This window comes from Triplophysa dalaica, chromosome 24 (genome assembly GCF_015846415.1).
Source record: "Triplophysa dalaica isolate WHDGS20190420 chromosome 24, ASM1584641v1, whole genome shotgun sequence".
NCBI lineage: Eukaryota > Metazoa > Chordata > Actinopteri > Cypriniformes > Nemacheilidae > Triplophysa > Triplophysa dalaica.
Genome location: NC_079565.1, coordinates 1,453,264 through 1,475,529, shown reverse-complemented (window position 1 = coordinate 1,475,529; position 22,266 = coordinate 1,453,264). Strand labels below are relative to the sequence as shown.

At 35.7% G+C, this 22,266-nt stretch overlaps 2 protein-coding genes across 2 annotated transcripts; one reads left to right on the top strand and one right to left on the bottom strand.

The window, feature by feature from the left end:
- Positions 1–6,729: 6,729 nt before the first annotated feature.
- On the bottom strand, positions 6,730–10,917 carry LOC130414531 (chymotrypsin-like elastase family member 2A). Its single transcript, XM_056740478.1, has 6 exons — positions 10,793–10,917; positions 10,510–10,530; positions 10,248–10,422; positions 9,901–10,169; positions 9,172–9,311; positions 6,730–7,474 (listed from the first exon to the last, which is right to left on the bottom strand). Exons 1-6 carry the CDS (start codon positions 10,845–10,847, stop codon positions 7,190–7,192), a joined length of 945 nt encoding a protein of 314 aa, XP_056596456.1. The 5' UTR covers positions 10,848–10,917; the 3' UTR covers positions 6,730–7,189.
- A 3,750-nt stretch (positions 10,918–14,667) lies between these two features.
- On the top strand, positions 14,668–19,906 carry LOC130414529 (NXPE family member 3-like). Its single transcript, XM_056740475.1, has 7 exons — positions 14,668–14,893; positions 16,051–16,395; positions 16,874–17,289; positions 17,722–17,792; positions 17,877–18,080; positions 18,460–18,800; positions 19,113–19,906. Exons 1-7 carry the CDS (start codon positions 14,825–14,827, stop codon positions 19,308–19,310), a joined length of 1,644 nt encoding a protein of 547 aa, XP_056596453.1. The 5' UTR covers positions 14,668–14,824; the 3' UTR covers positions 19,311–19,906.
- The last annotated feature ends 2,360 nt before the right edge of the window (positions 19,907–22,266 follow it).

Genomic DNA, 22,266 nt, shown 5'->3' with positions numbered 1-22,266 from the left:
TTAATTCCAGGCGTCATTTGTTTGATTTTCTGCTTTATATTTAGAATCTGTGTGTTCTGAAATTCTTCAATCGAATTCGCAACGTCCATTGGTTTGTTTTTCTTGTCACACGTTCGGATTAAAAGTTGGCAGAGCATTATTTAATCTTGGAAATAAAACGTTTGCTAAACCGATGCAATGTGTTAAAAAGATGTCGCAGTTGGTACACTTGGGAATAACGTGTTATTGTCAGGCACATATCTGTATTTATACAGAGCATGAGACTGAGTCACTGTTCATAAACACACGCTTCCGCGTTCTTGTCTTTGGATATATTTTGTTACAGGATCGTAACACACTGTCTTGTGTCAGAGCTTGAGCTATGATGCTGACTTCATGTTTTTTTTAATCTAGACCTATGCTCTGTCTGGGTCTTTGTTTTGTTGTGGACATATTTAATTGTTTATGGTGTCAGGTATCTGCTAAAAGGGTGCCATGCATGCATATTAAAAACAGACAAGTTATTTTTCTTAATTCCTGTTGTCACGCGCTGATGCTATCACCTCTGTTCGCCACCTGAGGGCGTCATTCCACTTTGTGTTCTGTCTATGTTTTCTAAGGACTCCAGTTCCCATCATGCTTTGTCTCGTTATCATATATTGTTTTCACATGTGTCTCGTTACCTGTTTGTCCCTTCATCTGTGTATATAGCCCTTGTGTTCAGTTGTCTGGATTATTGTTTGTATTGTTACATGTTGCTTGACATAAGAGAAAAAACTTCAACAAAGACTTTATAAATGATGTGAAAAAAGAACTTTAATCACAAATGCAGAATATTCTTGAGGAGGAATATATTGACATTTTCTTGTTCCTTCACCAAAATCTCCAGTAGGAAAAGTGGAGTGTTTATGTGACTGTTTTTCATGGAATATTTAGTCATTGTTTATGATATAAATGCATCTTGTCTTTTGATGTTTATGATTGAAATTATGGCTTTAAAAACATAAGGTATTTAACCATCTGTTTTAACTTCAAGAATCTATTGGATGAGATTTTATTTGTACAGATATTGGTTTTGTAAAGCTACTTGCAATCATATTAATGAAATGAGATGATGAAAAGCAGCGTCTTTGAAGAACAGAAAATCAAAACTGATCTGAAAAAGGGAGATGTTGATTCTGCGCCTGTGCTTTATTAATCTTTACGACAAAGATTTAACCTTTTAAGAGCAATAGCCATAGGATGTACAGTATGTAAACATGAACACCTGTACTGAATTCTACCTGTATCACATTTACATTTTCATTTATGCATTTGGCAGACGCTTTTATCCAAAGCGACTTTGCATTATCCTATACATTTATACATAGGTATTTGCAAACTCCTGGGATCGAACCCACAACCTTGCATTGTTAACGCAATGCTCCTACCAATGAGCTACAGGAAAGCTCAACCCTGAGTTTTATGTTTTATGTCCATATCTGCATGTTATTTCTTGTCCGCACATGCTGCTGTATCTGTAAAATACAGAGATTATCATTAAAATATATCTGCAGTAACTCTGAGCTCTTCTCTTTGATGCAGAATCACAAGAACTGTTTTTACATTCTTTTAAAGCAGTTTATCATTTTTATCTTCTCTAGCAAATAAGCATACCTTACCATAGTTTTTCCTAAAAGCTGAGAAATATAAATGGAATATATACTGTAAGTATTATGAGAACAATACAGTCGTGGCCAAAAGTTTTGAGAATTACATAAATATTGTAAATTGGAGAAGTTGCTGCTTAAGTTTTTATAATAGCAATTTGCATATACTCCAGAATGTTATGAAGAGTGATCAGATAAATTGCATAGTCTTTGCCATGAAAATTAACTTAATCCCCAAAAATCCTTTCCACTGCATTTCATTGCTGTCATTAAAGGACCTGCTGAGATCATTTCAGTAATCATCTTGATAACTCGGGTGAGAATGATGACAAGCACAAGGCTAGAGATCATTATGTCAGGCTCATTGGGTTAGAATGGCAGACTTGACATGTTAAAAGGAGGGTGATGCTTGAAATCATTGTTCTTCCATTGTTAACCATGGTGACCTGCAAAGAAACGCGTGCAGCCATCATTGCAGTGCATAAAAATGGCTTCACAGGCAAGGATATTGTGGCTACTAAGATTGCACCTAAATCAACAATTTATAGGTTCATCAAGAACTTCAAGGAAAGAGGTTCAATTCTTGTTAAGAAGGGTTCAGGGCGTCCAAGAAAGTCCAGCAAGCGCCAGGATCCTAAAGAGGATTCAGCTGCGGGATCGGAGTGCCACCAGTGCAGAGCTTGCTCAGGAATGGCAGCAGGCAGGTGTGAGCGCATCTGCACGCACAGTGAGGCGAAGACTTTTGGAAGATGGCCTGGTGTCAAGAAGGGCAGCAAAGAAGCCTTCTCTCCAAAAAAAACATCAGGGACAGATTGATCTTCTGCAGAAAGTATAGTGAAAGGACTGCTGAGGACTGGGGCAAAGTCATATTCTCCAATGAAGCCCCTTTCCGATTGTTTGGGGCATCTGGAAAAAGGCTTGTCCGGAGAAGAAAAGGTGAGTGCTACCATCAGTCCTGTGTCATGCCAACAGTAAAGCATCCTAACATTATTCATGTGTGGGGTTGCTTCTCATTCAAGGGAGTGGGCTCACTCACAATTCTGCCCAAAAACACAGCCATGAATAAAGAATGGTACCAAAACACCCTCCAACAGCAACTTTTTCCAACAATCCAACAACAGTTTGGTGCAGAACAATGCATTTCCAGCATGATGGAGCACCCTGCCATAATGCAGAAGTGATAACTAAGTGGCTCGGGGACCAGAATGTTGAAATTTTGGGTCCATGGCCTGGAAACTCCCCAGATCTTAATCCCATTGAGAACTTGTGGTCAATCCTCAAGAGGCGGGTGGACAAACAAAAACCCACTCATTCTGACAAACTCCAAAAAGTTATTATGAAAGACTTGGTTGGTATCAGTCAGGATTTGGCCCAGAAGTTGACTGAGAGCATGGCCAGTCGAATTGCAGAGGTCCTGAAAAAGAAGGGCCAACACTGCAAATACTGACTCTTTGCATAAATGTCATGTAATTGTCGATAAAAGCCTTTGAAACGCATGAAGTGCTTGTACTTATATTTCAGTACATCACAGAAACAACTGAAACAAAGATCTGAAAGCAGTTTAGCAGCAAACTTTTTGAAAACGAATATTTATGTAATTCTCAAAACTTTTGGCCACGACTGTACATACATACATTATATATACATTCTCATACAAATAAATTATATTTCAATAGAATGCTTTTCTCTCCAAAAATGGATATCTGTATCATTAATGAAGTAGATAGTTGCATTTTCTTTGTTGACTTAAACGGATGCACAAGACAATTATTCAGTTGCCAATAAAATGTAATGAAGGAAACCAAAGGTTGTTGTTTTGTCCATATTATACGGTCACTCTATCCTGGGACCTACAAACTTCTGTCAATGCCATGCCAGATAAGTGATCATAGACTACAGATTAGAAGTTGTCCAAGTCCTTAGAATAGCATGTTACTAAAAAAATATATATATATCTATAAAAGTTTTGATATGTTAACAGTAGAAAATGTACAAAATATCTTCATGGAACGTTATCCTTACTTAATATCCTAATGATTTTTCTAGCTCTATAATTTCACAATGTAGTTTTGGCTATTTCTAAAAATATCCCTTTATTAGAAATTATTTACTAGAATGGTCTTGCTTGTTCTAAAAACATTATTCACTGTGCTGTGTTTTACCTTTTCTGTTTTTTCTTATTTTCTCCTGGAAAGCTGCTTTGGAACAATGCACATTGTGATAAGCGCTATATAAATAAAATTGAATTGAATTGAATCCTGTGCAACTTAAGACTGGTTTTGTGGAGAAAAGTCACAAATAGTTTTTCTATGGCATCGGTGTGAAGAACCTTTTGAGGATCTTTATTGTTGGACAGACAAATCACAGCCAAAATCTCACAGTGTGCGCTTGGGTTGAAGGAAAACTTGAATGAATAAATGAGGCATTTATAAAGCGCTTTATTTCTGTACATCCATAAATCTTTACAATCATTTGAGGGGGTCTCTCCTTAACCTGTCCTACATTCTTCAAAATATCTTCTTTTGTGTTCAACAGAACTAAAAAAGTAAGTTTACTAAGGGAGTCAATAGGGGGCAAAATCTGTTTGGTTATAATTATTCTTTCAAATATATTTCTTTATAAATGTATACAGATTTGGAACAACTAAGGCTCTTAGTTGTTCTCTTGACTTTGCATACATACTGTAAACTTTGAGCATGAAATCAATGCAAGAGTTTATACTTGAACACATAGGCTTTCACACTTGTGCAGACTAAGACGGTGTATTTGTGCATTTTGTTAATCATAAGAGATGGTCCTGTTTTTCACAATGGAATAACTCGACATGTAAAGACGTGTCAGTGAGCCGCAGTGAATTCAAAACATGTAGAGACACCTTGCTTAAGGTGTCCGATTCATTCAAGATGAAAAAAATTGACACGCCTTTGGTGGAAAGTGAAAGCATTGCTCACAAAAATACCTTTACTGCATTTCTACAGACCAACAATCCTCAAGTTTTTCTTCTGTGTTTCTTGTTAAAGTAAAAGCAGATTCAGAAAGATGTACCAGATTTTCTTTAAGCAAAAGGGAAATCTAAGACCACTAGATGTGGCAGCTTCAAGAGAAGAATTTGATAACACCACCGTTCTGGAGTTAAAGACGAAATTTTGCACTGCAAATGTAGGAGAGCCTAGAGGTACAGTAACGGTTTATTTATTTACTTTAAACAACACTGTGTACGTTGTACTTCTGTAATGTAGACCTGTTTGAGATTAAGGTTAAAGATGAAATCTGCTTTTAATGTCAGATATATCATTTATGCTTTGTTTATTCATATGTATGTGTTTTCTGTTTTCAGGCATGAATAACCTTACAGTGAATTTTGGGGAAAATTATTTGCAAGATGATAAAACACTTGGGTTTTATAATATTCAACCGTCATCAACTCTTGCATTAAGTTATTGGAAGGAAGTGCCTGAATCACTATGTTATTTTATGCAATTTTCATTGTAATGATGTTTTCTGAATTAAGATGTTTGGGGGTTTTAAATGTTTTTCTCTATGCTAAACAAATGCTAATGAACAACAAATGCTATGGCTAAAATTCACTAATTTACATGTTGACTGATGTTTGTGTCTAATTCACCTTTTTCTCTCTCTGAAGAGTGGCCTCATGATCCTGATGATCAATTGCCCAGGGCGGATTCTCTGGAATTGTTAATGATGAACATGTAGATCTATTAGATTTGCTTGCTCTAGAAGGAACAAGGAGGACTGCATAAAATATTACACCATTCAAACATGTTCTGTCTGTCAGAAGACAGAAAGATAGAAACTCATTCTAGGCAGAGACACGTAACATCTATTACAGTAATCTATAACATTTCATTGTCCCACAGAGGTGAGTGTGTAACACTGTAATACCAAATCTCATGATACCTTCAGGCAAACACGCATTCGTAACATGAAGACAAATGTATTTGCTTTTCTTTTGCATTCATTTTATATTCACCTAAAGGGTTTTCCAAGTTTTTATCAAGTGTAATCCATACATGGGCAAGCTATTTAATGCACTTTGCAACTGAATACTTACATTAAAGGCGGGGTGTCCGATTACAGAATCACGCTTGTTTAGACAAAGTCGGGTCGAGTACCAAAGCAACCTTTTAGCCAATCAGCGGTAAGGTGCACAGTGCACAGGACGGACATTAGTAGAGCCGAGTGCTGACGAAAGATGGGGGTCGGGGTGTGTCTGTTATGGACTATGAGAAATCGGACACCACGCCTTTATCCTTTTAAAGAAAATCTATATTGTCATATTTTGTATAGCCCTTTGTACACATGATTGCAAAACAGCTTTAGTGAAAGAATCATGTCTTCTTTGAAGCTAAAATATAATGAATAAAATGAAAAGATGGTGTTCCTGTTCATATTATTTGACATATCTCTATATTGTCTTCTCTATAGACTAACACGGTCAAGGTAACATGTAAAGTACAAATTACAGAAAATAAACAGAAAAAACACGTTCCCTGATGGTTATCTTTTACTGGTGAAAGTTGTCAAAACTGGTAAACCTCCATGACATGTGTTAATGTCTTAATCTTAATTTCTGTATTGCACATGTTATACTGACCAAATGAAATTGATAAATGTGCCATTAATGGCTGAAAATAATAAACTACTTAAGCTAAATGAAAATACAACCATGAATCAATGTGTACTATTTCTTTAGTGCGGTTGTCTGTGTGTGCACTCTTGCCTCCTTTAGTGATGTATAGACAGACAGCTTAATAATCCATGTTTGTTTTTTGAAAGATGTGTCTTAGGCTCATGCTTATGTTTAACTGTATGCTTTGAAATACAGTAAAACAGTAATTTTGTGAAACATTATAAAAATAAAAGTAAAAAGTTTTCTATTAATACGTTGTCAAATGTCATTTGGTCCTTTGACGCAAAGCTCTTCAGTGTCACACGATCCTTCAGAAATCATTCTGATATGTTAAAGACATTAAGACAGTATGAAGTGAGACGGAAACATAATCCAAGTCATTTCCTTCTTTGTATTTATTCTGTTAAGTCAATGTGATTACAACATTGTAATTGATTATATTTTCAACAACAGTATCACTGATGACATTGAGAGCTTCAGACCATATATCGGTTACGCATATCGTTTATCAGCCATATAATAATATTAATAATAATAATACTTATCTCTCACAACATTAAAAAAATAATTATAACCGTTCTCTTCTGTGAATACTTGATAGACAAAAAAAAACATTCCGTTAAACAGGTAGTGGTCTAGCTTTAGTTGAAACTAGTAACATTGTATTGGCACCTATTGTATTATTGTTCATGTATGACAAATCTCTTATTGCTCCCTAAACTCTTTGTAAGTCACTTCGGATAAAAGCATCTGCTAAATGATTAAATGTAAAAAAAAGTAAATATCAACTTCCAATAGGCTACTGTTGATTGTTTGTTTATATTTAGTTATGCTATCATCCTGAATCTAAAAAAAGAAAATATTTAACTGCAATTTGCTGTAAAAGGTAAATTTTTATTTCAAACTATCTTTATGAAGAACGACATAAGGAGATTGTGAAAGGAATGATGGAAAATGTGAGAGAAATTGATAATAAAAGGGGACTGAGTGAACTTGTGAATCCATTGGAGGGGAATTGAACAAATCCAGGTGGGTTGTTGCCCGTAAAGGACTTGATCCAATCCTGGTACTGAGACACCCTGGCGAACACACTGGGATGTTTAGGGTCATCACATCGTTCTGAACCAAAATTCACAATACCAGACTGAATCCACAGGGAGCCGTTCGTATTGACAGCTGGACCTCCAGAGTCTCCCTGTATCAACAAACAATCATCATTTATATATCTGATAATATACAGTCAACAACAACAGTGAACAACAAAAGTGAACAACTGTTACAGACATAAGTATACAATAGTGATGCCCAACAGTAAAAGTGTGCCAGCGATGTGTCCAACATTGAGTTTTTTTCCTTAGGCCATCTTTCCTTTTTTAATTTATGCCGTTAAAGCTCAGAGTCTTTCTCTCCTGTCACCGAGAGTTAAAAATTGGGCAACTTTGGTTAACCAAGTGTGTCACACACATCCTCTAAAGTGAAGCCAAAAACATTTCGATCATCCCCTGGTGTCTGTCTGCAGTACAGGTCCCTGTCCTCTCAATGTAAATGGGAAATTTAGGTGAGGCGGAGTTTGGGTCTTATCGGTTGTATGACAATGATGGACTGCTGGAAGCTGATAAACAGACAACTTCTGGTTTGGACCAGCTCATAACCAGCACATGACCAGCTTAAACCAGCTCAAACCATCTACCTGCCTAAAAACATAACTATCCAGAATATGCATTTTATTCAACAGGGCAGTGTAAAAATAAAACTTTAAAGAACATCTTGGAATTATTGAATATGTTTTCTAAATATATTGCAAAGCTTTCAACTTGTCAATAGTGTACATTTGATGGATTTTATTTAACCTTAATGTGCTTGGAGTGGGAAATACTAGGAAAATACAAGTATCCGATCGAGAATAGGGAATGGCACATACTCAAAATAAAATGTATTTTTACTTGTCCGTCGCGTCCGATTAAAATGTTTGTCAATTTCTTTATACATAGTCCCTAACCCACTGTGTTTACAATATAAATGTCGCTAAGCTTTTATATTTATGTATTTGACAGACGCTTAGAATAAATGACGAAGGCCGTGTTCAGACTTGAATTCTTCTACATTGTAATCCTATAGAGTAAACCGTACTTGCATGCTTTGCATAAAACTTCATTTTGAAATTGATTTTTCTTATGTTAAGAGTACTTTCTTATTTTTTTTTCCTGTTTTTCAGTCAAGAGAAAAACTTGTGGTGTTCGTTTATCTTTAATATTTGGCAGAGTTTGTTGTATTTATAGTTTTGTGGTTACTATTGTTCAGAACAGCGTTGCCTTTGCTTTGGTAGGAGAGAGTTAATTTGATTAATTTGAATTTCTGTTCAATTCTGTAAACTTTAATATTATTAAGCCCCAAAGAAATAAATTGATCTTTTAACTAAAAGATATTGAGATGAGAACTTTAAATGAAAATATGAAACTTTAACATGGACCACAAATGGAAGCTTGGACATAGATCAATTATGCTGCGTTAACATAACATGTCCAACCGATGTACATCATTTTTTTATGTTGCTGCAATCCAACGTTATTTTTGAGAGAGTCACTTCAAAGTTATTAAAAAAAACTTTGAGCGTTACGTGATTCATGACTCGAAATAAATGTGAAATGTTTTTGCAGGTATATTAGATAGGAATACGCTATATATTACACTGATTATGCTTACTACAATCAAAACAATGATACTGAGCTCAAAATTGAAGTATTGTGTTTACATGAGGTCAAGTTTAATCCACACATTGCCAAAATCTCATTAGAATCACATCATGTGGTCGCAAGCAAACGTGGTCAATGTAAAGCTGATTAAAATCAATATGTTTTGTAAAGAAGGCTTCATAAAAAAAGCGAGACTTACATTACATGAACTTTTCCCTCCCACATTTAGCAATCCAGCACAAATCATATTGCTTGTGATAGATCCACTATAAGCCTTATTACAGTCGATGTGGTTCACAATTGGTATCATCACCTCCTGCAGTGTGTCAGCAGCCGTACCTGTGAAACGGATGAGAGGAAACATTTCTAAGAAGTTTTGTCATGAATCTGTTTTATGGACTTTCATCCGTGTGCCACCAGAGGTCACCCTTTCATTATATTGACTCTTAAGCCATATAGACTATTTACACATCACCCTGGACTACATTTCCCATGTGCCATTGCACTAATCACAAGCTCACCGGAAACCAATCACACACACTTATAGAATCAGTCTCAGACTACCATTCACTGCCAAGTGTTGTTAAGGCGTTTATGCTGTTTAGTGTAGATTCTTTAGGTAGCCAGCTGTCTAGTCTAGTCTAGTCTAGTCTGTTTCCTCGTGGTCTGATCATCTGCCTGTCTATTGGATTACACCTCTTGTCAACATCCTGCGTTTATGTGCGATGTTGATAAACCCACGCCTGTTTTAGGATTTCTCTTGTGACTCGTCTGTGCCATACCTGTTTGTTGGTGTTCAACCTTGTCCATGTTTTGACTATGATTTGGAATAAAGTTATGCATGTGGATCCAAAAGTCTCAAGTCGCTGTTACTCCGTTACAGGTTATTGCTCGCATTCAGTTAATTGGCCAGCAAATGTGAACTCACCTCCGGTCTGCAGTCTACCAAATCCAGTGACCCAGGTCTCTGTACCTCCAGCAAACACACTACCAGCAGCTGCCAGACAGACTGGCCTAACATAATTTGTGAAATCAACAGAGGAGGAGAGCTGGACGAGTGCTATGTCAAAGTCAAATGTAGAACTGTCGTAGTTAGGATGTTTGATCATTTGACTCGCTTTCCTGGATATCTCATTGGGGTTTGGGCCCGATTTGCTTCGACGCCCAAAGTACATCACAATGTTAGAAGGGTCATTCCTGTAAATAGAGTCTGCTTCAAGCCCACAATTATTCATCTACAAATGTACTTGAGCTTTATTAAAGATTTCAACATACCTCTTGAAGCAGTGAGCTGCAGATAAAACCCAGTCTTTATTGATTAGAGACCCACCACAGGAATGGTAAGAACCGAAATTGTCTTCAACATGAATGCTGACTTGCCATGGCCAAGCCCCTGCCTGTGCATCCTCCCCTCCAATAATCCTTGTGTTGAGGGGGGTTTGACCACATACTAATGAAAGAAAAGATGACCTGAGAATTCACTTTTAAAATGTCTCACTGACGGAACATCAGGTTTGTGGCCATTATGACAACTTACCATCTAACTGGCAGAGGGAAGCTGTGTGAGCAGACATATATAAAGGCAGTATTATAGATTACAATTGTAAAAAATAATGCATCACTATTTTAAAAGTATGACATTTATGAAGAGACCAAAATATTAAACGAATCTACAAAAGCTATTTCAAGCATTTACCTGTAACAGTATAGGTCATGAGAAACATCAATTCAAGAGTGTTGTGTGTTTTTAATTGCTTTCCAGTTATTAAACAATTGAAACAAATGCTATAACACGTTACTGCATTTGTTTCTATTTTTACCTGCTATGAAGAGAAGGATGGTTCCAGCAACACTCAAAGCGATGTTAAGCTTCATACTTATCTTCAGGTCTGTGATCTGACTGCTGTTTCCCCAACTGTCAGACTTCTAATGAGATCTGCTGCCAAAATTTCTTTAAAAGTTTTTAGGCCCCACCCATTTTACAACCCAATTTTATGTTGACAAAAATGTATTGTATTCAGGCAAAAATGCAAGGGGTTCAGTCATTCCAATCTTTCCAGTCTTTTAATGTCATTGAACAGGTAAAACCACAATGCATCAGGTTATAGGAAATTATTTCCTCAATGGAACATGTGATAGCACACGGATAAAAATAGAACTTGTCTGATTTAGCCTACTCATGATATTAGTTTATCTCAACACAACAAACCTTTCTCTTAGAAATTTGATTTATTTTTATTGATTTATTTGCTTTTGATACTGTATCCAAATTACTGAAACTTTATTTAATAGTGTCTCAGAAATTGGTCAACTTGGCTAACTTTTTAGAAGCCCTTAAAAAAGTAAAAATAAAGTTAAACTGCTCGATGTCCTTGTAATACAGTTTAATGTACAAAATATTTGGCTGACTTTTTATTTTATAACACATTTTTTATTTTCCTATTCGTTTGCTTACTGTGCTGAGGTTATACACTTGTATTGCTTTGAGGAAATAGTTTATGTACGGTGGTGTATTGCTGCAACATACAATTATGATGTTATGATAAGGTATTCTATTAAAGAAGGGTGGCTCCTGCAAACACATAGTGCAGCTTGATGCAACATCATTCTCATCTTCTTTTCCGTGTAATGCTGAAAAGTATCTGAGAACAAGTAAAGCAGGTGCTGTCACATTCAGTTGGACCCCACGTCATTTGGAATAAAATGTTGACTGAAAAAGACTGTTGAAAATTTAATTGCAAACATCCCTTTGACCAATCTCAAAACTCTAAACAATTAGCACAACATCCGTCTATTGTGAACATACCATTAACAGAAGTCATGTTGTTTTCACTGAATATTCATTAAATTAACGTTTCTTACCCTGATAGCACACATACATCTGGCATATGACTATTTGACGACTGCATTTACATCTGAAAGACATCTACAACAATACATAGTTTACTCATCTGCAATACGTCTTGGAGAGGTCTGCTGTCAGACGCAATATAGACATCTAGAAGATGTCTTTAAGATGTCTATGATTTAGAATGGATGTAAAGTTGCTCTTTCTGAGATGTTTAGCAGATGTTTTTACGCAGCAGATCTCCAGATCTTTAGCAGACATATAAAAGACGTTCAGACATCTTCGAGACATATTGCAGATGAGCAAATTATGAATGGCAGATGTCTTGCAGATGTAAGTACAGTTGTGAAGACGTAAGACAGATGGATAGTGCTATCTGGGAAGATGCCTAAATTTTCTTTTCACTCAAGTTTTTTTTTTACAAATGCTTAAACACTCCATGACATATATGAAGATCTAATGATCTAAACCCTAATGCATAATCATATACGTGTCGATAAATTTATGATAATCCAGAAAGGTAAAATCTAAAAATCATTAACAGGATCTCCAAACTGGAAAGATTATCAGGAAGCAGGAATTTAAAATGGGTCACTAATAACTTCAAGACTAGACAACGACAGCAAAAAACAAAGGCGGGTATAAATAGTCTCTTTAAATGAGGTGCAGGTGTGAGTGTCATTAAAAGAATGAGCTGGATCTTTGGAGAAGTGACGACGTAGGGGGCGTGGTTGGCTAGGAAGCAGGCGTGGTTACAGAAATTAATATAATCTACAACTAAATTAAAGATCAAATAGGAAGTAATTATAATAAAGAAACAATGATAAGCAACTGAGAAATTAGCATAAATACACTAAAAAATGTATGTCTGTACTGTTAAATCAGAATTTCAACTTCTTTAAAAAATACACATACACACGCACACAGACACACGCACACACACACGCGCACACGCACACACACGCACACGCACACACACACACACACACACACACACACACACACACGCACACACACACACGCGCATGCAGACACACACACACACACACACGCAAACACACACGCACACACACGCACACACACACACACACAAACAGGTTTACTTTTAAGACATTCAGATCCTATGTATCAGGTAGTTTTAATACCCATATGATGTCTCATAATAAAGTATTTTTAAAGCACAGTTTTCCATAGTCAGGTTAGTGAATTGTGTCATCCATAACAATTAATATCCACATGAAATAAAATAAACATGTGTTGTCTATGAAGAGCCCTCCCTTCGTTTGTTGTTTAATTGCTTCTGGTTTCTACATTTTAATCCACAGAAAATCTAACAAATTATGTTGTCTTTCAAAAATGTGACTTTTCTTTTTTATTAGATTCACAAAGAAAAAAAAAGACTCATGCATAGACTGTTGAATTTATTGGGGAATGTTTAAATTCAAACTTTATTGACATTAGTTTAAACATTTACAGTATATCAAATTGATAAAATCTAACACAGATCAATTACAACAGACAGTATATTGTTTTAATTTTGTTTTCTATAATTTATTTAATTGATTTTCTCAGTATGTGGATTGGAACGCAGGGTTTCTCTGTTTGCGTTTGCAGTTGAAGCCAATATTATCCGACTGCAATGATGGACTGCATAAAACTAACTAGCATAATATAACATATCAAGTCAAATTAACAATAGATCATGTTATACCCTTTTAATAAAAACCACACTCGATTAACCACATTTCAAGTACAGAGTGAAGACAGGGATGACTCGGGGTAGATTTAAGATTGTGTATTTTTTTTATAAAATAACAAATCAACAATTGAACTCACAATTTTTTTAATTGAACCCCATTCACAACCTCCTTAATGACCAACTTAATGAAAACGTCATCAATGAATTTGGTGAATTTAATGAACTCTTAAGAGGGAGCTTTGCTGTAGCTCAGTGGTCAGAGCAAGGTTGTGGGTTCGATCCCAGGGGATTGCAAATCCCTATGTATGAATGTATAGGATAAAAGCAATGTAAATCGCTTTGGATAAATGCCAAATGCCTAAATGTTAAATGAGAAGATCGAGAGAGAGAAGTGAATGATTATATATGTGAATAATTTACATTCAGTTGAACACGTTCAATTCTCAAATTTTATATTTCGTATTTAATAGATCTTCTGTTTTAATTCTGGTTGTTTAGAAACGTTACTTGACTAATTTATTTATTTATCTTTTGTCACACTATTGCCTGCACTGAGCTTTGTCCTTGAAATCATTTCATATAGATTACAGAATACATGACAAAATCTAGCTCGTGTTATTTTATCAGTCAATTATTACTAAACCAATGAAGTAATAAATAAATAAATAAAAGCCTATTGACAGGAGACAAAGTCTTACTTTAGGATGTATTTCCATTAATTTCAATAGATGTCACTGTTTACCTGTTTTATCATCGTCTTTATGCTCATACAGGCAAGACGTACTGTGGGACAGAACTGGGCCACAACAATTTTGCTGTTTGGATGCCTAATAACGTGGTGTTCTCTAAATATATCTACACTTTCCTTATTATTTAGTCCAGGACACGTCAAATACTATTGAAAAGACATCGATAGAATTACTGGTTACCAAAATGTTCTTCTGAAAGTAAATACAGACCACACTATAATACTATAAAAAAACGTCACTTTCCAGACTGCTCCCATAGACTTTAGTTTTGTGACCACAATAATCATTTTTCATATTTTGTTAATGAACATGCACAGGTTCCTCACACATTCAGTGGCAACTCCGCCTCCATTTTATATATATCTTGTCATCAGTTTGCAGTTCACAGGTGGTGCCAAGTTAACACCTATTGGGTGCAGGAAAACTAAACATACAATCCGCATTTACTGTAGATTCAGTTACATTTGGAAATCTATTACATTTTATAACCAGTTGTTCATTAGTAGGTTCATATAAATGGTCAAAATAGTTTTTGCAACATTTAAATTTTGGTTAAATGTCAGATTACAGGTTCGGACGTGTTTCTCTGTTTCTCCTGGCATGTTTCCTTATTTCAGCATGGTTGGTAAGTGTTCACCAAATTTTATATATATTTATATAATCCTGATAATCGTAATAAAATATGATATATTTAAAATTGTATAAAATTATAAATGAAAGAAATGACTTATGTTGGTGCATTTAAAGCTATATTTATGTTTCTGATTATAATCTCAATCATTTCAACATGTACATATGGATTTAAAGATTCACTTTAGTTGTTATTCATGACAAAGATTCACTTGGTCTAAACATGGGTGTAAATCTCATTTAACAGTAGGGGGGACAATACACATACAATTTCTCAAGAGCAATTTCTGGAGGGGACACAAATAATACAGTCGTAATTGTCCTAACTACTATAGGAGACTATTTTTGTCTCTTATACATTTTGTCTCCTATACATTAATGTCCATATATATATTTTGTTGTGAAGACAGGAAACAAATATAAAAACACACTACCCATGATACTACATGTTGACAATGAGTCATTTTTTAAACACCTGTTGTCCTGATTTATACTGCATCATCGTCTGACAAAGTCACCGTACATCAACATTAATGAGTGGTTGTTATTTTCCCCTGTAGTGCACTGCCTCCTCCAACAAACTTTGTTCATGTTCGTGTACCCAAACAAACAGTCAGTAACAGTGACAGATGCTTCAATTCTATATTCTTCTCGTTGATGAATCGCTCGAGTTTCAGTAAACTGAATGTTTATTTTATCCAGTCAGTGCCTGGGCTTGAATCCAATTGAACATCTCTGTAAAAACCTATAAATGTCTGTTTACTGATGACAGAGTTGCAGAAATGCAGAACATTTCCAGAAATGTGTAAATCTTGTCACGTCACACCCCAAAAGACTTGAGACTCTTTTAACTGAGTATTGAATACTACTTTCTTTGAAAATCAACGTCTGTATGATCTCATATGTGATGTTAAAATGTAGAAGAGCGAGTTCTGCAAAAGGTGCATCAAAATATTTTCTCCCCGTACCGCTGCTTAAAAATAGCACAACATTGTCCTCACAAATATTTGAACAATTGAAGGAGGGGTGAATACTCGGTTTATTCACTGTAGATCCTACAGTGGTTTGGATTAAAATGAATTATTTTATCATGAATCAGCTTTTATGAGCTGCCAAAATCTGTCGTGTTTTCTATCCCGATATCTCGTTTAGGTTTTCTGGAGATTGCCAACAGTGAGAAGATTTCATCCCCCCAGTCCTAAACCCGCTAGCCCAAGAAAGGCATCTATAATTTCAGCACAAGACATGGGAATCACTCTGGAGGAGTGGGATAGACTTCAGAAGGCTTGTGACTGGCCCAGTCCAGATGGAGAAATCCCTCGGCTGGATCAGAGCACAAGTCCAGTCCACACAACATTCTCTGTTGAGGGACTCCATGAGACGTATAAAGTGGGAGATACGATCCGCGTTACCATCACAGCTAGAGACCACAACAACAACGTGAAATCATACGGAGGCGATTTTTTCAGAGCAAAGCTTTTGAATTTGACCTTAAAGGTATGATTTTGAGTGCATTTCAGATTTCAGATAGAGTTTTTCAGTATTCACAATGTAAGGCACTGGTTATTCTGTCGTTTGATAACTGATTCAACTTTAAAAAAAGGTTGAGAAAGGACAAACCCAACCGTTGAGTTATAAATGAACTCATGCAAACCCAACCGTTTAGTTATAAATTAACTTATGCATACCCAACCGTTTAGTTATAAATTAACTTAATCATACCCAACCGTTTAGTTATAAATTAACTTATTCATACCCAACCGTTGGGTTATAGATTAACTTATGCATACCCAACCGTTTAGTTATAAATTAACTTATGCATACCCAACCGTTTAGTTATAAATTAACTTATGCATACCCAACCGTTGGGTTTGTCCCTATTTGACCCAACTATGGGTTGAAATAACCCAACCTTTGTTTGAGAGTGTAAAGGAGATAATAATTCTTAACGTTATCATTGTGTGTGTTTCTGAAGGCAGGTGTTTATGGAGAAGTTGTCGATCACCGTAATGGAACGTACACTGTTGATTTTCTGCTGCCCTGGGAAGGCCAAGCACAAGCGGATGTGTTTCTGATCATCTCCAGTGAAGGTGTGCACGTTCTTAACAAATACTTTGAGTCAAAGCCGCACATCCGCTATTACGGTTACTTTGAAGGGCCAGGACCCGACGGAGTAAAGACAGTTGAGAAAGTGGAATGTAATGTTAAATGGGGCTCAGTTCAAGGACTCTGGAGTAAAGCAAACTGCTGCTGCGAGTATAAGGATGTGCAGACGGGTTCGGTGTGGCAGTGTGAGAGACCGCACAATCTTTCCTGTGAATACTGGGTGTATCACGAACACGGTGAACATCAATTTCCAGCCACTCCTTTTGAGAGACAACTTTTCTCAAGGTAAGTGGAAGCCCGGGGGAAGATTGTGAATCAAAGAAATGTTTTATATTGGGCACGTTGACTTGTTTACTGTTTTAGTGCATTCTGGGTAAAGATTGTGTTGCCATTTGTCTCAGCTGTCTCTGAAATGTGTTTTCAGCTGAAAACACGCAAATAATTTTTCCACAGAAAATAATACACAACTACAGAAATGAAAACAAATAAGATGCTGCCTCGAGGTGTGCAGAGAGGTGCCAACAGCACGTCACTGTTAGAAATATATAAAAAATGCACACAAACATACAGTATATATATATTTATATATAAACTGAAGAGGATTTTTAACTTATGTAATAAAGTCCATTTTAAACAAAATTGCACAGGTCTTAATTCATGCGTGTACTGTGACGTTGAAAAATCGGAATTTTATAACTTAGATTTTTTACTCCACAGCAAATTAAAAAATGTTGGTATTACCGGAGAAAAGCACATTATAAATGTCCTCCCCAACGCTGCAGGCATTGGTGTGTTCAGAAGACAATTATCAGACATTTTCAAACATGTCATCATTTTCACACCCTTTAAATAATCATGTTGTTTCCTGATAGGTGAACCTGAGAGATGCAGGCGGGGTCTGAGCACACCAGTTCCTGCAGGATTCTATTTTCAAGATGTCTGGAAGTCTTTTGTATGTAACACTAGACGGTTTAATTCTCAGCAAAGGACATCTTGTCTTTCAAACAAGATTTTTTACATCTTGGGAGACTCTACCACGAGACAGTACTTTGAGTTTTTTGAAAGAAATGTGCCTGGTACGTCATTTAATGGTTAATAATGAAAAGTCGGTAGTGATATTAAATACTGTGATATGTTAAGTGTCAGCTGATAACCGAGTTGTCCATGAACTTTACAGAAATAGTTCATTGGTTCATGATTTTCCCACCCTCTGCCGGAGTAAGACTTAACCCTTCAGTTTTAATCAAATTTGTAATAGTCCCAACGTTTTGATGCTCAAAAAAGCACATCCATTCATTCATTCATTCATCGATCATTTAAGTATTCCAGAAGTTTATTATGACTGAATCAACTTTTGAAAAAAACATTTTCCCCCACACCTGCTATTGTTTTACATTACAAGACATTTAATAACCCACACTAGTTTTTAAGTGGATTCCAATTTCTCTTGTTTAGGTCTGAAAAGAATGAATCTTTACACCCATCACAAGAACGGACCGCTGATGGCTGTTGAGTTAAAAAACAACATCATTATGTACTGGAGGACACACGGCTTTCCTCTGCGATTTCCAAAAATGCCAGCCCGCGACCTGCATTACATCACTTCTGAAATGGATCATATAGCTGGTGGACGTGAAACAGTCATTGTCTTCACGTTTTCTGCCCACATGACTTTGCATCCGCTCACGTTGTATATACATAGAGTGGCTAAAATTCGTGAAGCAGTGAGTCGACTACTGACTCGTGCACCTGAGACTGTCATCATCATCAAGTCTGGAAACACGGGCTTAACAGCGGTACAGTACACGCTGACCTACATCACTTTACATTACACTGTGATTCTATTTCAAATGTATGAGCAATAACTGCCTTGATTTTTACTTTGACTAATTTGACTAAATCACAATATTAACTGTCACCATTTTGAATTTCCACTAATGTGGAATGCAAAGAAAATTATGTGTAAGAACAGGCTTTCATAATCCAAGCATGAAAGAGTCAAATATCTTGTTTAACGTAACAACATGAAACTATATATTTATGATAGATAAATTCAGTCATTTTTGACTTAGTTAGTGATTTAGTTTTGACCGTGTCTTCTTTTGCAGATGGAATTTGGAAATGATTGGTACAGCAGACAGTTAAACACAGTGTTGAGAGAGATGTTCAGGGACATTGATAACGTGTTCTACATGGATGTCTGGCAGATGACGTCATGTCACTACACACCTGTGAACATTCATCCAATCAATGTTATCATCAGCAATGAGATCGACATGATTCTCTCTTTTGTCTGCCCTTCCTGACAGTAGATATTTGATATCTTTACACCAATGCACTTGTACGTGTTCTCCATTGAATATTCAATTTTTCTTAACATTTTTCGGATTCATCTGTAAGTTTTGAATTCTGTTTTATTTAAATAGCGCTTTTCACAATGTTTCATTGACTCAAAGCAGCTTTACAGGATCATCTTTGCTCTTGATTGTTGAAGGAGATTGCCTTGGCTGGAGCCTATGTTTGCCCTGTGTATTATGGACTTTTATATTATTTCCCTTCCTGTGCCGTGTTTGTAGTCCTTTGTAGTTTTTCGTGTTAATTTGTGTTTCCCAGGTGTTTCTTGTCATGTTCTTCCCTGTACATATATGTGATTATACAGTTAGTCTAAACGACTGTTTAAAGCTGTCAACACATGTCTTATTATCATTAACTTATTAGACGAGAAAGCGCAGCAGCAATAAAAATGTATGAGTTTCTAAAGAGAAATAAATCTCTAGAAATCTGTCACTCATACTCACAGCATTCATTCTCAGGGGCGTGTTTACCATTTTGGGGTCTCTAAGCAAAGTGAAGACCTGACAAAAAACATTTTTGTATGAATTGCACACCAGGAGTACATGGAACCAATGAGACGTTCAAACCTAAACTGGATTAATTTGACTTTTAAGCACAAAATTCTCTACAGTTTGTTATAATAAACCTTCTTGGTTTTTTTATAAGAAGAAGTGTCCTTTGTTTTCTTCAGAATAATACAGAATGCTTTTAGCTACAGTACAAGAAAGTAAAAGGTGCAAGATTCTTCTTTTCATAGCATTGTTTTGCTATATTCGTAAAATTTGTTTTTGTTTTCTTTTATTTTGCTTTCTTTCATTTTTGAGCACAACTTTGATAAGTGAGCTTCATTGAGTAAATCTGAGTGTTTAAATCAAGCGTCGAAAGATTTGACCACTTGAAGCCACTAGGAGGCGCCCTAGCTTGCCTTACTGTTCGTTATACATAGATTACTAATGATCTTAAGTACCTTCCTTCCCCACAAGATCACAATATTTCTTCCTTAATTTTACATGTTCTTTATTTTGAAAACAGCCACATAAAATGATTTTAAGTGGACAGTCGTTGCCTAATGGTTAGAGACTCGGACTTCAATTATTGTCTGCTCAATCAACTCATTAAAATCAATCTAACAAAGAACAAATACATAAAAACCTATTGACAGGCGACAAAATCTTACTGTAGGATGTAATGGCAGATATATTTCAGTAGATGTCGCTGTGTGTCGGTTTTATCTCATCATGAAGATGTAATAAGTGGGCCAGATCTGGGCGCAACTATTTTCCTACTGGATGTCTAAAAACATTGTGCATAAGAGGATGTGACACACACACTTTAATGTTTAATGGGCCTGACTAGTCAAATAAATCAAGGGACACGTCAGACTGAAAACAAATACTCAATGGAATACTGGTAACCAAAATGTTCTCCAGAATGTAAATAAGCTCAGATTTGTAAATAAAGGTATAGGCCGTTCAAAATGTGATGTGAATATTAAAGATGACACAATTTAAACATTACTTAATATATCACAATTTTGAGAATGATTCTTTGTAATTATAGGAAATAAAAGGGCTTTTGTTCATGATTTTAAGTTATTACTGTTGTGTACTGATGAGTATTTTTGAAAGCACCGAGTTTATCAATGTTCTTGTGGCATTGAGTAAAAAAGGGAGAAATCAGGCTGGGAAGTCAACGGCAACAAGAATTCTCTGAAAGTAACTCTTTAGGGAGTTCCCTTAAACTTTTCACCTTTATAGTAAATTAAAAGAGTAATAACAACTACCTCACTTTGGCTTTATATAAGATTACCCCTTGTGTTTGTGTGGCATTCCTTCGGCTGCCATAGACTTTAAATTTGTGACCACAGTAATACTAGGCTATATTTTTCACATTTTGATAAAAAAGGTGCACATACCTGGGTTTCTTACAGAATCAGTATTAACCTCGCCTCCGTTTTATATCCTCTGATCTCTGATCATTGTGAAGTTCAAAGGCAAACAAACACATCATTTACATACTTCTATTCGATGCAGCAGCAACAAACGTAGACATGGTCATACAATCCACGGAATCAAATACGTTTGGTAACCAGTTGTTCATCAGTATGTTCATATTAATAGTATAAAATGGATTGCAGCGGTAAAATTTTGGTGTAATGTCAGATCACAGGTTAGGACGGGTTTTTATGTTTATGCTGGCATGTTTCCTTTCTTCAGCGTGCTTGGTAAGTGTTCATCAAATTATATATTTGATCTTGATAGTCCATTTAAAAATATATTTAGATTTAAAATGTTTTTATATGAAAGAAATTACTTATGTTGGTGCAATTATATTTGTTGTTACCGAATGTATTCACAATCATTTAAACATTCACAACCAGATTAAAAGATTCATTTCAGTTGTTCTGCATGACAAAGACTTGGAAAAAACCAACAGAAACTAAAAGCAAATATTTACTGTGGTTTTACCCTACTATACTCACTAACTAAAAATTGATTGAAATGATTTGCATCCTATCACGCCTTTAAAATCGATCAAATGTAACTCTATACCCAGTGGTTAGCCTAGTTTTTTTGTAGTGACAATACTCTGATTCAAACCCAGCTATAAAGTCATTTATTTGTGATACTCTTTTTTTATTGCAGGATGGGTTTATGTTGAAATAGTATATTACATTAATTCTAGTGGTTTCCATTAAGATAAAATTATGTAACACCATTTTTTCTCTTACTGAATAAAAAAGTATTGGGTGTTCTATTGATTCCCATCTGCATCTTTTTTGTTTTGGGCAGGATTTTATTATTTTTTCAGCAGGGCAACCAACATAATGTAAAGAATATCTTGTGAAGGTATAATCTTTAAAGTTTGATTTAGATTGAACAAAGGCCACGTCAAAGACTTTTTTATGAAAATGCATGGTATGTGATT

What these genes read in the sequence shown, in the direction of transcription:
- LOC130414529 (XM_056740475.1), top strand. Translation starts at nt 14,825, where the DNA reads ATGTCAGATTACAGGTTCGGACGTGTTTCTCTGTTTCTCCTGGCATGT. An exon ending in TCCTTATTTCAGCATGGTTG is followed by an intron (nt 14,894 to 16,050) that starts GTAAGTGTTCAC and finishes TATCTCGTTTAG; the next exon opens with GTTTTCTGGAGATTGCCAAC. An exon ending in CCCCAACGCTGCAGGCATTG is followed by an intron (nt 17,793 to 17,876) that starts GTGTGTTCAGAA and finishes GTTTCCTGATAG; the next exon opens with GTGAACCTGAGAGATGCAGG.
- LOC130414531 (XM_056740478.1), bottom strand. Translation starts at nt 10,847, where the DNA reads ATGAAGCTTAACATCGCTTTGAGTGTTGCTGGAACCATCCTTCTCTTC. An exon ending in CATCCTTCTCTTCATAGCAG is followed by an intron (nt 10,531 to 10,792) that starts GTAAAAATAGAA and finishes CTGCTCACACAG; the next exon opens with CTTCCCTCTGCCAGTTAGAT. An exon ending in GAGGGAAAAGTTCATGTAAT is followed by an intron (nt 7,475 to 9,171) that starts GTAAGTCTCGCT and finishes TTGTTGATACAG; the next exon opens with GGAGACTCTGGAGGTCCAGC.